Source organism: Leuciscus leuciscus (assembly GCF_965113295.1).
Source record: "Leuciscus leuciscus genome assembly, chromosome: 15".
NCBI lineage: Eukaryota > Metazoa > Chordata > Actinopteri > Cypriniformes > Leuciscidae > Leuciscus > Leuciscus leuciscus.
In genome coordinates, this window is record NC_138739.1 from 38,373,436 (window position 1) to 38,388,816 (window position 15,381).

At 38.7% G+C, this 15,381-nt stretch overlaps 1 protein-coding gene and 1 long non-coding RNA gene across 4 annotated transcripts in view; one reads left to right on the forward strand and one right to left on the reverse strand.

Moving 5' to 3' along the window:
- The window catches only part of LOC309475250, a 394,252-nt gene that overhangs the window by 311,813 nt on the left and 67,058 nt on the right, over positions 1–15,381 (forward strand). The gene's annotated exons all lie outside the window — the stretch shown is intronic.
- rnf123 (ring finger protein 123) overlaps positions 1–15,381 on the reverse strand; it is a 151,162-nt gene that overhangs the window by 32,945 nt on the left and 102,836 nt on the right. For all 3 annotated transcript variants that reach the window (XM_082137792.1, XM_082137794.1, XM_082137793.1), the window contains exon 36: positions 5,118–5,245. In XM_082137792.1, the coding sequence (XP_081993918.1) occupies positions 5,118–5,245 (128 nt within the window). The remainder of the gene's footprint in view (positions 1–5,117; positions 5,246–15,381) is intronic.

Below are 15,381 nucleotides of genomic sequence, written 5' to 3' on the forward strand. Positions count from 1 at the left end.
TCCTCGTAAGCGTGGAGATTCACACCACACTGTCCCTCAGAGCTGAGCGGGAACGGGCAGTGTGAAGAAAACCAGTCTGAAGGCAGAGTTGATGAAGAACAACCATAAAGATCAACATCATGAGGAAATCTTATTTCTACTAGCCTATGATCTCTAATAGATAGGGGTGGGAATCCATAGGCAACTCACGATTCATTTGACTCGGAAAAACACAATACGGTTCCTAATTGATTCTAAACGCTTGACATCTGAAAGGTTCTCTGTAACGGCCTAGAGATGCGGTCACATTTACCTTTGTTCAATTTTCACAGCCGAAATCCAGTCATTGAATAGAAATCCACAAGATTGGGAATTTCGTGTGAAGGCAAAATATTTCCAGATTTCGCATCTGGTTCAAGTTGGTCTTTGCAAATTTGCTGGATTGACCAACAGAAAGCTGCTTGAAAGTGCTTCTGCATGTGAGCTGTTGTCCAAGAGAATAAGAGTCCTGGACCATTTATGGCCGGCAGATTGCCAGACTTGATCAGCTCCATATGCGCTGTCTCCGTCGTACTGCACATGTCAAATTTGGGGATAAAGTCCCAAATACTGAGATACTCACTCAGTTTCGCTGGTCTGGACATGCAAGGACGGCCTCAAATCCAATTTGAAACTAAGCAACATGGACCCAAATGACCTTAAAGAGATGGTTGCAGATAGGACATCATGACGAGCACAGTGGCATACTGCCATACACTCCTATCAGTCCAGCTGGATCACTGATGCAGTAGACAAACAAAGACGCCGAAAGCTCAATACTTTAAAAATAACAACACAGCCAGTTAATGTGCGACACCTGTGGCCGGCCATGAGCTTCGAGGATCGGCCTCTATTCACATCGTTTTTGTCCATTATTTGTAGAGAAGTTTAGTGATCCTTCTCGTGACACTCAGGAGTGTTTTAATAGTGTCTGACTTAAACTTCAATGGACTAAAACGATGTAAGAGGTTGAATCCTTTCAATGAATCCGTTCAAACCGTTAACTTCACCATTCAAAAATGTTCCCAGATTGGTCGTTGTAGCATTATTATTATTATTTTTTTAAAGGTAAAGATTGCTGTATTTAACTTTGCATTGCAGTACTGTTGCAAATAAATAAATAAAATAATATGTTCTATGTTTATATGTTATTGTTAGTGTTATTCATTTTCATATATTTTACTTCTTGCATTAAACATTTGTAATCTGCTTGGCTATGAAGGCTTTTTGCTTGAAATCATGGTTCTGATCTTTACACTCACTGGCCAACATTATTAGGCACACCTGTTCAACTGCGCATTAATGCAAATATCTAATCAGCCAATCACATGGCAGACATGATCAAAAAGATCTGCTGAAGTTCAAACTGAGCATCAGAATGGAGAAGAAAGGTGATTTAAGTGACTTTAAATGTGGCATGGGTGTTGGTGTCAGACGGGCTGGTCTGAGTATTTTAGATACTGCTGATTTACTGGGATTTTCACACACAACCATCTCAACCATCTCTAAGGTTTAGAGAGAATGGTCCAAAAAAGAAAAAAATATCCAGTGAGCAGCAGTTCTGTGAGTGAAAATGCCTTGTTGATGCCAGAGATCAGAGGAGAATGACCAGACTGGTTCAGCTGATAGAAATCCACTCGTTACAACCAAGGTCTTCACGTCCAATCATGAAGCAGAAGAGCATCTCTGAACGCTTAACACATCAAACCTTGAAGCAGAAGAGCATCTCTGAACGCTCAACACATCAAACCTTGAAGCAGAAAAGCATCTCTGAACGCTCAACACATCAAACCTTGAAGCAGAAGAGCATCTCTGAACGCTCAACACATCAAACTTTGAAGCAGAAGAGCATCTCTGAACGCTCAACACATCAAACCTTGAAGCAGAAGAGCATCTCTGAACGCTCAACACGTCAAACTTTGAAGCAGAAAAGCATCTCTGAACACTCAACACATCAAACACTGAAGCAGAAGAGCATCTCTGAACACTCAACACATCAAACACTGAAGCAGAAGAGCATCTCTGAACGCTTAACACATCAAACCTTGAAGCAGAAGAGCATCTCTGAACGCTCAACACGTCAAACCTTGAAGCAGAAGAGCATCTCTGAACGCTCAACACGTCCAACCTTGAAGCAGAAGAGCATCTCTGAACGCTCAACACGTCCAACCTTGAAGCAGAAGAGCATCTCTGAACGCTCAACACATCAAACATTGAAGCAGAAGAGCATCTCTGAACGCTCAACACGTCCAACCTTGAAGCAGAAGAGCATCTCTGAACGCTCAACACATCAAACCTTGAAGCAGAAGAGCATCTCTGAACGCTCAACACATCAAACATTGAAGCAGAAGAGCATCTCTGAACGCTCAACACATCAAACCTTGAAGCAGAAAAGCATCTCTGAACGCTCAACACATCAAACCTTGAAGCAGAAGAGCATCTCTGAACGCTCAACACGTCCAACCATGAAGCAGAAGAGCATCTCTGAACGCTTAACACATCAAACATTGAAGCAGAAGAGCATCTCTGAACGCTCAACACATCAAACATTGAAGCAGAAGAGCATCTCTGAACGCTCAACACATCAAACCTTGAAGCAGAAGAGCATCTCTGAACGCTCAACACGTCAAACCTTGAAGCATAAGAGCATCTCTGAAAGCTCAACACGTCAAACCTTGAAGCATAAGAGCATCTCTGAAAGCTCAACACGTCCAACCTTGAAGCAGAAGAGCATCTCTGAACGCTCAACGACCACAGTGAACCATCTTCTGACAGCTACTTCCAGCAGGATAATAATCTGCAGCAACTGCGTGATGCTATCATGTCAATATGAATGTCTGAGGAATGTTTCCAGCACCTTGATGACTCCATGCCACGAAGAATTAAGGCAGTTCAGAACTACCTTAATTCTTTCATTAGCTAAATATTTTTTGCCTTTTTTTAGAAGTATATAGGGCTGAAAATGAGGGCTGAAAAGTTTAAGTTATATAAAAAGCCACAATAACAGTCAATGATGTAGCATTTTTGGTTTTAATAACCAATTGTTTATAATAGATTTTGAATTATTAAACATTGTAAATCGTTCCAGAATCATTTAAGAGATGATATTCAGTGCCAAAAGAAAGCCAAACAGCGAACATGTACACCGGCATACTAACACTCCTGGAGCTTTTAAAAACTCAAAACTCTTGTAACAAGTTGTTTGGTGGGTGTTAAAGAGTATCAAATAGGCTCTCCTTTCAAATACTGTGAACAAACTCGAGCATTGTTCTTGAATGCCTAAAGAAGACTTTGTTGTTATGCCCGACTCTCTCCTCAAGTACAGCAGTTTAGAAGTGTGGGCATAGTGTTCATGGAAATGCATCCACTTAGTGTAAATAATTAATCAAGGCCTTTTACAGTAAAGTGGTGGATTGGGGTGAATGGTCTATATAGTTAGAGCAGACCTGAGCTTCAGTGCGGGAGGAATCGATTTCCACTGCAGTACAGTTAGATGAGAGAGGATTTCCTGATGTCAGTTTCATTGCTACTTCAATACAGATCACTTAAAACATGACATTACAAATAGGGGTCAATTTAACATGTTAATTTAGTACATTAATTATATTAAATACTTTATATAAAACAAAAGGATTAAAAAAGACATGAATAAACATGATAGTGAAATGGATGTCTTAAATGTCTTTTAAAGGTGCAGTAAGCATTTTCTGAAAGTTGATATTGGAACCTAATCAACCTAAACAAACACACCCCTCCCTTCATTGCTCCGCCCACAAAATGCACAAACTCTTTATCATAGCTGAAGAGAAGCAATATAATGCATCACGAAAAATAAAGCGAAGATGATGAACGAACAAGAAAGAGCAAAAAATGAACATACAGTACAAAGATAAACAAGTAAGGGTTGGTTATTAGTCGCCAGCATCTCCAGACAAACAATGACACTCAAAACTGTCCTGTTACTATAGCTAACATTACAACAACAGCAAAACCAATGTTACTCACAAATGGGGCAGAAACTTCATTTCGGCGTCCGTAACCCCATCATAACCCTTCTTTTCCCAGTGATATTCCTATGAAATTTTCTCTTTTGTAATGTCTCTCAGCCATCTCTCTTTCTACAGTCTTTCTTCAAATCTCCCTCTTGTTCACTCTTTCTCCTCCCCCATCATGAGTGGACATGCCCCCTATAGCTGATTGGCTCACTCTCTCTCCTCCTCCCCCATCATGAGTGGACACGCCCCCTACTGCTGATTGGCTCACTCTCTCTCCTCCCCCATCATGATGCTGGATCCACTTTCAACAGCGTTTCTCAGATATTGCTTACTGCACCTTTAAGACTTTTAAATTATCTTCATGTAATGCTTTTCTCAGCAAATACCAATATGTGATTAATCATGACTAACTTGATTCAGTAATCAATCAGCATATAATTAATTAGATAAACATTTTAAAATGACTCCGAACCATAATAAGGAAAGTCAGGGCTCTAAAATCTGATTGGATGAGCCTTTTAAATGTATTTAAAATGGGTCTCTCATCATAATGCTGTCCAAATATAAGTGACTTAAAAATGTTTTAGTTTTTGTGTTCTTGGGATTTGAACCCATGACCTCCATGTTGACAGCATAATGCTCAACCAGTCAAGCTACAAGAAATTTGTAGAAAAATCTAAAAATATAGATGTAAATCTTTTTAAAACTCTTCAACAATAAAACTGTTCATCTAAATTTGACCTGCTAAGAGGAAATAAATAATTTATGTAAAGGCCAGTTATAGCAGATTATAATTATAATACATCTCAATCACCGCACGAATTTGATCTTAGTGTTTGAAATAAGAGCTGAGTGATATGACGGAGAAGGGGCTATTTTAAGAACAACACAATCACTTTCACATCACTGGATAAGGAAGACAAATCGAAGAAACAGGAGTATATTTAAGCCGTAAAACACTGCATATCACAGCATGCAATGCGACAAATACAATGTGGAGTAAATATAACAACCAAAAGTGAGATTCTGTTGCTAGCCCCAAGCCCCCCCGCCCCAAGTCATGTGTCCTGGCATCAGGCCTGGATGTGTTAAGTCATGGCTTACATGTGTGCAGAGAGAAGTGTTTGCTGTCGGCGCCGATGGCTCCACCCTCTTCTTCTCCCAGCAAGTACTGGATGGAGCGAAGCTGGAAGCAAGGATCCGACAACAGCACAGACGCAGCCCTTGAGATCCTGGAAGACAAACGAATGAGGATGTTCAGGTTGTTGTGGGTGGTTGTCAGGGTGTTGCCATGTAGTTTCTACAGTGTCATGCTTACAGGCTCAAAGAGTCAGTGATGAGGGTAACGCATTACAAGTAATGCAAGTTACGTAATCAGATTACTTTTTTATAACTAGTAAAGCAACACATGACTAAAATAAAGTTACTTTTTCAAATAAGTAATGCAAGTTACTTTGTTTTCCCATTTATTGACTGACAGTTACGTCCCCATGTTGAGAGAAATCGTGAGTAAGTGCAGAGGCATTGTGTGTGAACATGATGGGTATTGTAGTTCTAGACTAAATGTGAGCATTTACTCATCTCACTTTCACAAAAACATCCAGTATTTCTCAAAATGAATAAAAACAGTGAAACACACACTCAGAATATTATGCAAACCCACAATAATTAAATGCTAAATTACAGCAATATACCTTATGTATTTAATCTCACTTTATTAACCAATGTCTTAGTTTCTGGTCGATGATTCAATTCAACAATACTAATAAGCAATTATGACTTTAAAAGCCGTGTTGCAGGGTTAATTTTTCAACGAATTTGTGCAATTTGCTTGTTGGTAATAAACATTTAAACTGTTATCCATTGTATTTTATGTTGTTGGGTATCACAAAACGGAATATTATACGAAAAAGTAGGTACTATCTTACAGCGGTTTGCAACGATTCTCCTTTCCCCCACAATACATTGCATTACGTAACGTTGGGGAGAGAATTTACCAAAGCCCGCATTGAGAGCATTGAGAGTGACTAGAGAGACGAGTAGTAGACGAGAGTATTCAGATAGCGCAGATTATAGATAAATACATAGATATAGATAGATAGATAGATCGATAGATAGATAGATAGATAGATAGATAGATAGATAGATAGATAGATAGATAGACTGACTAGATAGATAGACAGACAGATAGATAGATATAGATAGATAGGCTAGTATAGAGAGAGATAGGCAGACAGCCAGATAGCATAACGTTAGCATAGATAGCTAGCAGCTAGATAGATAAATAGATAGAAATATATAGTAGGTAGATTGACAATGGTGAACTACTGTGTTTGTGCTGGGTGTAAAAACTCGACCAAAACGCACTCACTTCCCTACAGCACAAGCTTTCCAACGCAGTTTCCATGGGACGGCACCGCCCACACAAGCACCTGCCAAACACAGCGACAGACACGCGGCGGCTATGTTTGCAACAACATTTTCACCAGAGGAAGAGATAAACGCTTAGAAACGGCCATATAGCTAGCATGATGCCTTCTATTTCTAGATGACAAAGACAAAGTTTACCAGTACTACGACACTATGACAAAGGTTACCAGTACTTATCTGAACTAACGTCATGATCACTGCCACTAGATATAAAGAAAACGTAGATTTTTCACTCGGTGCTATTCAATGACAGTAAAAAAAAAAATATGTGTCGTTATTGTGCACTGCTGCTCGTAGACTAACTCCAGTGCTCATTGCTGCGTAGCAACTCACCACGACACTTCACCAACTCTCCACTCATTCTCCATAGACATTCTCTGGCTGAGGCTACCTTTCCTCCACTTCTCCCCAACGTGACGTCATCACCGAATTGCGTACAAAAAAACGTTAATACCAAAAACGTAAAAAAACTGGTCTTTAAGACCATTTTTGAGACATTTTAAAAATGATATACATATCTTGAGTGATTTATGTACCCATTAATCGACAGTGGTGGTTAACCTGCAACATGGGCTTTAAACATTTATTTTTTATTTTTTTTATTGTTGAAGTAAGAGAGTTGAAATTTATTCTGTGATCCAGAACAGCAGCAGCTAAAAGCTTTGTTTGAGCGGTGCCCTCTACTGTACAGGCGTTTTTTTCATTCAGCCGTGGCTTATTCATTTCAAGTCTGGTGTGAAAGAGCCTTTACATTTGCCAAAAATAGTTTGTGTTTAAAAAACAAATAAGCAAGCCCAGCCCAGGAGTAAACAAGCACTGCAAAAGTAATGCAATGCATTACTGTACATAAAAAGTAATTAAGTAACACAATATTACTTTTTAGGGAGTAATGCAATACTGTAACACATTACTTTTAAAAAGAACTTTCCTCAATACTGGTGACACTATTAGGATGCCCATCCATGGGTGGCCATTTGGATATGTGGGGTAGGCAACTGGTGTCAATAGTCTATATTATAAAACTCTAATACAATTTTTTCCACAAAAAATAAATAAAAATAATACATGTATTGTAAATATTGTAAAAAAATAAAAAAATATAATTTATATAAAATTTAAAAAAGCAATGTTTAATCATACAGTACTTATATTTACAGTGTACTACCAAATAAATAAAAAAATACTGAACAATTTGTGTTATATATTTAATCAGTTAAACAATTCAGATTTATTCACAGAAAAAACTTAAATTTACTTAAGTTAATTGTTTGAGTCCTCACTGACTGCAAATGAATATAAAATTAAAAATCATCAATATCATCATCATCATCCTCATTAACAACAACAAAAGTAAAGCAAAATAAAAATAATTATTTTAAATTGTTATTTACAGGATGTCCCAATCCCAGCCCTCACAGAAAGTATATTAATTTTTAGCATTGTTTTTAAAAACAAAAATATTATTAAAAATAATAATATCATAAAAAATATTATTATTATTATTTTTATTATTATTTATTTGAATTATTTATAATTAAACAGTTGAACAATCCAGATTAAAATCACAGAACATGTCCCAGTCCTCACTTGCTCCACTCTGGTTGTGTTTCTAAAAATACATATCAAAATAGTATTTATGATATCACTGGAATGGGAAATGGACAGTTGCGCAGGAGGAGACACTGATGCTCTACAACAGCAGAGAACACACAGCGAAACGTACTGACATTTACAGCACCGTCATCGCCACTCATCATAAGTCCAGCTCAACAATTCCTGCTAACATGCATCCCTGCTATGATTCAGGTCAATCTATGCTAAACCTTTCCTACTGAGCAAGCATTTCTGCCTTTATTGTGATCGGACAGTTCAGAGAAACACAGCAAACAAACGGAGAGGAGAAAGGTGAATGAGATCAGGAAAGGACAATGAGCCGCCCCATCACATGTCAGAGCACGGCTATGCTTCTCACTTTTTTTGAACAAATCTCTAACCCTATATAGTAATAGTGAAGCTTGACTTAGCAAACCCCACTAAAAATGACAGAGGGAGAGAGAGAGAGAGACTCGCAGACATTGTTCATTGGAGCGCAGCTGTCAGGCTGTGAGAAAACACACTCTTCCTGTCGTACACAAATGTGATGGGGTCAACATACTTCCAACAAGTAAACATGTCTTGCTTCTTCAGAAAGAAATAAACACTATTTGCACATCTAAGAAACTAAGAAAGATGTTGAACTGATCTATACACTACTATATATAAGGATTCAAACTGAAATCTTTTTGCTTTGACCATCCAAAAAAAAAAAAGGTACCATGGTCAGATGATTTATGGAGTTTCATCCCTAATGGCTGTGCATTAAAACCCGAGCAGAGCTTCCCCGCCACCCCGACGCACCTGCTGTTTACATCTAACCCTCACTGATCAATCTTTCATGTGTGTTTTTCCGACCGCATACACCCACTCACTCACAAGCAAAGGAAAAAGGACTTACTTTAATAATGCACTATGGAGTGTTTTTTTTCCCCCTCTTCGTTGCGTATGTGGGTGAAATGATTGGTTTGAAAGTGAGCCAAATCTTCAGGTAAACAGAGCAACACACTGAAGACTGTCCCCTGCAGTCATTCGGACAAGTTTTGAGGGAATTAAGGTCTGCCACCAAGTCTCATCCTCAGACGTCACACCCACGGACCGTTGGCAGAGCGTCTGATGCACGAGGCACACAAAATGGGAAACACTTCGGGAGTTTCGAAGTTGTCATCTGTTGAATTCTACAGGATTTCCAGGAGACGCGTGTGTCGCGTTCTTTAACGGTCCGCCTGAAAACAAAGCAGTCGTGATGCCAAACCCCCTCATGGAAGAGGAAAGCCATCGTGTTTACAACTGTGACAATGAGCGCTTATCAGAAGTGTGTGAAGTTTAAGTGAACTTGCACAATGTTCTTGAATTAATAATTTATTAGCTGCGGACTGTTATCGTAGGGACATCGACATTACATTTCCAAAACAAAACAATAAACAAAACAAAAGATACTCTACCAGTCAAAAGTTTTTGATCGGTACGATTTTTTTTTTTTTATTACATAAAAACTGTAATATTGTTATCATTATAATATTATTTTCTATTTTATAATATTTAAAAATGTAATTTATTCCTGTTTTCAGCATCATTACTCCAGTCTTCAGTGTCACATGATCATTCAGAAATCATTCTAATATGATCATTTGATGCTCAAAAAACATTCATTATTATCATCAATTTTGAAAACTGTTGTGTAAAAAAAAATGTCTTAGGATGTTTTGATTAATAGAAAGTTCAAAAGAACAGCATTTATTTGAAATATAATCTTTTGTAACATTATAAATGTCTTTACTGTAACTTTTGATCAATTTAATTCATCCTTGATGAAGAAAAGTATTGATTTCTTTTATTTATTTCCCCCCCAAAAAAAAAAAAAAATTATTACTGATCCCAAACTTTTGAACGGTAGTGTTTAATGTTACAAAAGCTTTCCATTTCAGATAAATTATGTTCTTTTGAACTTTCTATTCATCAAAGAATCCAGAAAATAAAAATTTAAATAACTGTTTTCAACATTGATAATAATGAGAAATGTTTCTTGAGCATCAAATCATCATATTAGAATGATTTCTGAAGAATCATGTGACACTGAAGACTGGAGTAATGATGCTAATATAGCATCTGCGTTTTGCAGATGTCCAGACACACGAGCAAACCTTTAGGACGTCCGTACTGGGAGACAAACACTTGAGCAAATATGTTTGCGCTCTCATACAAACACACCCAGCTGGCCGCCGTGTTTACAAGGCGCGGCTGGCTGTCATGCTAAGTTAGCAATATAGTACACACACAGAATGACAGGGCTTGGACGGGCAACAACGCTCAAACAACAGAGGTCTGGTAAACAAATAAATCACACACACGATCATTGCCCACACAACCCGCACCTGGCAGCCCTCCTGCTGCGTTCTGAGGGCGACGGGGCCGGCACTCTCAAACTCACAGCGTTTCTAACACTCATCTTTGCTTTTTGTCATCAAAATGAATACAGATGCATATATAAAATGATCAAGATGGAAAATCGTACCACGGTTTTTCCATAGAAACCACAGTTTAATGGTGCTATTTGTGGTAAGACCACAGTAACCACAAATATATATATATATATATATATATATATATATATATATATATATATATATATATATATATATATATATATATATATATATTAAAAAAAAAATATATATATATATATGGCTTAGGCTTAGACACTTTTGACTATCAGCATACAGTCTAGTCAATTGTAGTGTTTATTCTGTGCAAGAACCAGCCATTTAAACAGGAAGTGACCATCTAACTGACACATAAAGCCACCAACCATAGTGAGCTTCACAGCCACTTATTTTTCTACGGGTTAGTCAACAAGTGGGCGTGTGAATGCTTACCTTATGTAAACGACTCAGTTCGACAGAACTAGATCAAAAGCATCTACAAGTTGTTGTAACCCCTGAAGAGTTCTATAAACAGGACGTTACGTCTAGTAAATGACACTTCAGACCAAACATGGTAAGCTATTTTGTTTAATCACTCCAGCCAACGGAAAAAGCTTTGTTTCAATACTTTGAACAACTGTTGGATTTCTATGTTGTGAAAACAGGTAATAAAAATGTTCCCGTGCTGCTGTATATTTAAAAAAAGAAAAAGCTTGTCTAATCAAAATACTGGACACAAAATCGAATGGTCCTATCATACACCTGGCGAAATGCGGCGCCAGGCGATGCGCAAGTGTTTTTTGCTAGTTTCAGCCCGACGCAGTTATCATTTTCACGTCCTGCGCCACTTTGTTTAAATAGCAAATGCATTTGCGCCCATTTGTGCGCCATGGGCTGCTGGTCTGAAAAGAGGAATAGACTGAAATAGACTGATCCATTGACCAACTGAAACCTAAATATAGCATTATTAATATTTTTATGTAAAGAGCGCGTTAGTAATGTGCGCCTAAAGGCGGGGTCCACAACGAGTGTACACTTTGTCCCGTAGATGGTGTGCTTGCACGCTTTAACCATGTGCACGAGCAGATCCGTTTCCTCGCTAGAGAAGTGTTCAGTTTTTCCAATTGCAAATTCCGCCGTCTAAATATCGAATCCGCCATGGCGCGAGCGCAACTGGCTTTTAAAGGGGAATGGGAGATGAGACTCTGATTTATTGGACGTTACGCTCAAAACACACCCATTACTCATTAAGAGAATAGGGACAACCCTTTTAGACCATGCGCCGGAACCACCGACCATTTTACCCGTCGTTAAACTAGCATAAGTGGATTCGGACACGACCTAAGTGCACTTGCGCCGTGCGCTTTAGATCATGCGCTTAGATCTTTAAAATAGGGCACTAAAAGTATAAAAAATAAAGGTGGGGGTGTGTTATTTATGTATTAAAATATATCAATCAGAATCCAGTTGTAAAGCATCCCAGTGTGACAGCAGGTGTCTTTCCAAGAGCACAAGCCTGTCAACAGGAGAGGCTATTCGTGGCGTCTGTGGCCCCCAACAGACAGACACTGACTCACTGGCCCCTCTCTGAGACTCCACTTCAATCCTGCCTCTCCCAGGCACAGCAGGGCTGACAGATGAGCGTGGGGGAGGCTTTTGGAACAGCTTCCATCACAACATACACGCGGCTCACGATTTCCTCACATCCTTCAGAAATATGCCTCGATACACCAAAAACTACACTTGGCATTCTATTAGATGGTTAGGGCTGGTCACAGAGCTTACAAGGGGCTCTTGGGTGAAAGGGTATAGTTGTATATCGTCTATAGCAGGGGTCAGCAACCTAATCATTGACAATAGCTAAAGAGGTGTATGCTTAATTGAAATAACGTTCCTCAAACTTGCATGTTGACGTACATTTTGAGGTAATCATTCCTCATATTTCCTCTAATCATTAGAGGCAATGGCAAGTAACCTACAATATTAAAAGCCATTCTTCATTCTGTAAATGTAAATATGTACTTGCAATGATTTGATGCCATTAACTGGCTGGCTAATCACTGGCAAATCAAGTAATTAGTACTTCCTCAAAAGCACTCACTGAAAAAGCACTATCAACCCGATCTCTTGTAAACACAGCTCCGTTTGCAGGCAAGACTGGTCTTGAAGATGTGTAAACAAGCCAATCAGACTGAAACAGGTTATTTAAGAAGCTCTTGCATTCTTGTGAGCAATATGTATGAGATGGCGGTCAGTGAACAGACTGTAGGCGTCTGAGCCGATCATGAAACATGTCAGAGCGTGTGCACTACCCTCTAGGACAAGTCTCCGACCCACATATTCTTTATGTATGGGCTTTTCTTCTTCACTGTATAGGAATAATACATTCAATTCTGTGCATAGGACCGATGACTATGAACTGTGACTCTGATCTGAACGTATTCTAAAAGAACCTAGTGATATTAAGATGCTTCACACATCCACTCAAATGTACACAAATAAGGGACACTGCACCAAACAGGCATTCGTATAACTAATAAAATGGTACATGAACTCTGCTCTGAACGCAGCGCTGTGCTTTATTATGCTCAGGAATGAGAAAGCACACAACAACAGAGGCAATTTAGTGGCAATGTCTCAAATCTTTCTCCTTCAGTTCCTCTGCATGAAGCCTCAATTTTCTATTTGCGTTTATGAATTGTCTGGCTGCAGTTTTTTTTTTTTTTTTTTTGCTCCAAAAAGATCATGGATTGCAGATTGAATTGAATGCATGCAGTGTCTCAACAATATGCAACATCCCATCTAATTGCCCGAAATCAAAAGAGACATGCAGATGAAGGGATATTTCCCAGGTACGTAGATGCCTCTTGACGCTTTGTCCTGGTTGACTCGAAGTGAAAAAAACAACAACAACAACAAAAAACAGAATCATTATCCACAGTTCTTTAGACTGCTGGAAAAAGACTTATGATTTATGAACAAGCGCAAATTTGAGTAATTACCACAGAATTATCCGGAAAACAATGAAGGGTGGTCGAATCCATCGATATCACTCAGCATGCCATTATCGCTATTGTGCTAGGTACTTAAAATGCATGTTAAAGTACACGGTACTTACATGCATACAATGGACTGAAAGTTATTCTTTAGTAGAGTAGAACAATGCAGTAACGGAATGAACACGCGTCAAATCATAATTGAGATTTCCAAACTCGAAAGTAGGAACTTTTTAGCTGCAACAGACTCACCTACCTACTCTTTCCCTACAAAACAAAGCTTTTATGGGACACATTCTTGGCACATCACTTTGTTGTCTTCAATGACTGACTACCCAGCAATTGAGAACCAAATGTCTGTCTTGTCTTGAAGACATAACCAGACCCTTTCTTTCACCATCACATAAATACCTTGTACAGCATCAATCACGAACTGAGGGCTGCTTTCATTAAACAACATGTCTGAAGCCAAGCCCTTTCCCACGAGTCATATATTAACTCTTATCTTCAAACAATACTAACTGTCACAGAATGATAAATGGTACACCATGCCAATGACAATCTTTAGGACGGTCTTTGGAAGACTTAACACTGTGTCTGGGGTCGTCTAAAAGTTGACGGTGCTTGTTTGAAAGTGCTTTCTAATGGGTCTCTGGAAGCAGGGGTGTACTGTATGTCATGCTGAAGAAAGTGCGGTAAAGACGTCAGTAGGGACGTCATAATAAGCAGTTAGACGCTTCACTGGTTCTTGGGTCAAAGTTGGCAAAAGGTGCAAACCAACTTCCGGCTCAAATTGCTGGCTGTCTTGTGCGAGAGAGACTAAGCTATTAACCTTAGGGATCCTCTTCCTGTCTTCCTGCATGTTTCCTTCACTTCTAGAGTATTGTTTGTGAAAAATGAGCAAGCTTAGAGTCAGGAAACCAATTTTCCAGAACAATGTCATATCAGGGGACTGTTGACAGTGAGCAACTTAGACTCAGTCTTTGCTAAACGCTCCGTGAAATATTTCGCCTGAGGAAGAGTGACAAGAAACCTGTCGAAAATGTGGCCCTCGACAATCAGTTAGAGATATGAAACTGGTGAAGACGGTGAGAAGTAATGGGTTGTGTATTAGAGGGACCCAGATGAGTGTATGTGTGTGTAGGGCTTCTCGAAGACCTTTGGCAGTGGCCCACAGCAGTGGCTTCAGAGTATAATACACCATGACACCTGTGCAACTATGACCAAGGGGCAGAGACAGCTTACACAGGCACCAACACACACACACACACACACACACACACACACACACACATACAAAGAAAACGCGTTATACAAGCAATATAAAGATGTTTATTCATACATAAAAATTCTCTACAGGCACAGATAAAACAAATTCAAGGACACGGATACACCCACTATCTTTAATTCATGAGTAATGTCAGGTTTACAGTGTGCACTCAACCATTATGAATACACAATGAACTGGATATTCAAACTTGGTCAATTGCGTTCAGTTACTAGACACATCAAGATAATTGTTGGTGTCATTGACATCAAACCTGGTACAACGTGGAGATTTTTTTATGTTTTCAACACAAATGCATGACTTCAGTACACTCAGGATATAGCCAAGTCATATGGACTATGTTTATTGTTATTTTAAATCCTTTTTCATACAAAACAAATATATTTTTGTCTCTACTTCTGCTTCAGAAAAGCAGGGAAGCAACAGGAAAGCACAAGGATATGTATTTCCATTTGGTACTGCTTGTGACACCGAAATTACACTCCTTCCCTTTAAATGATTAATTAATCACAACAAGCTTTCAAATATAAATAAATAAAAATACAACAATATAATATAACATAATATATAAACATAGTATCTTCTGATGTGAACATTCAGATCACCATTAAAGGACACAGGTCAATGAGATATTAAAG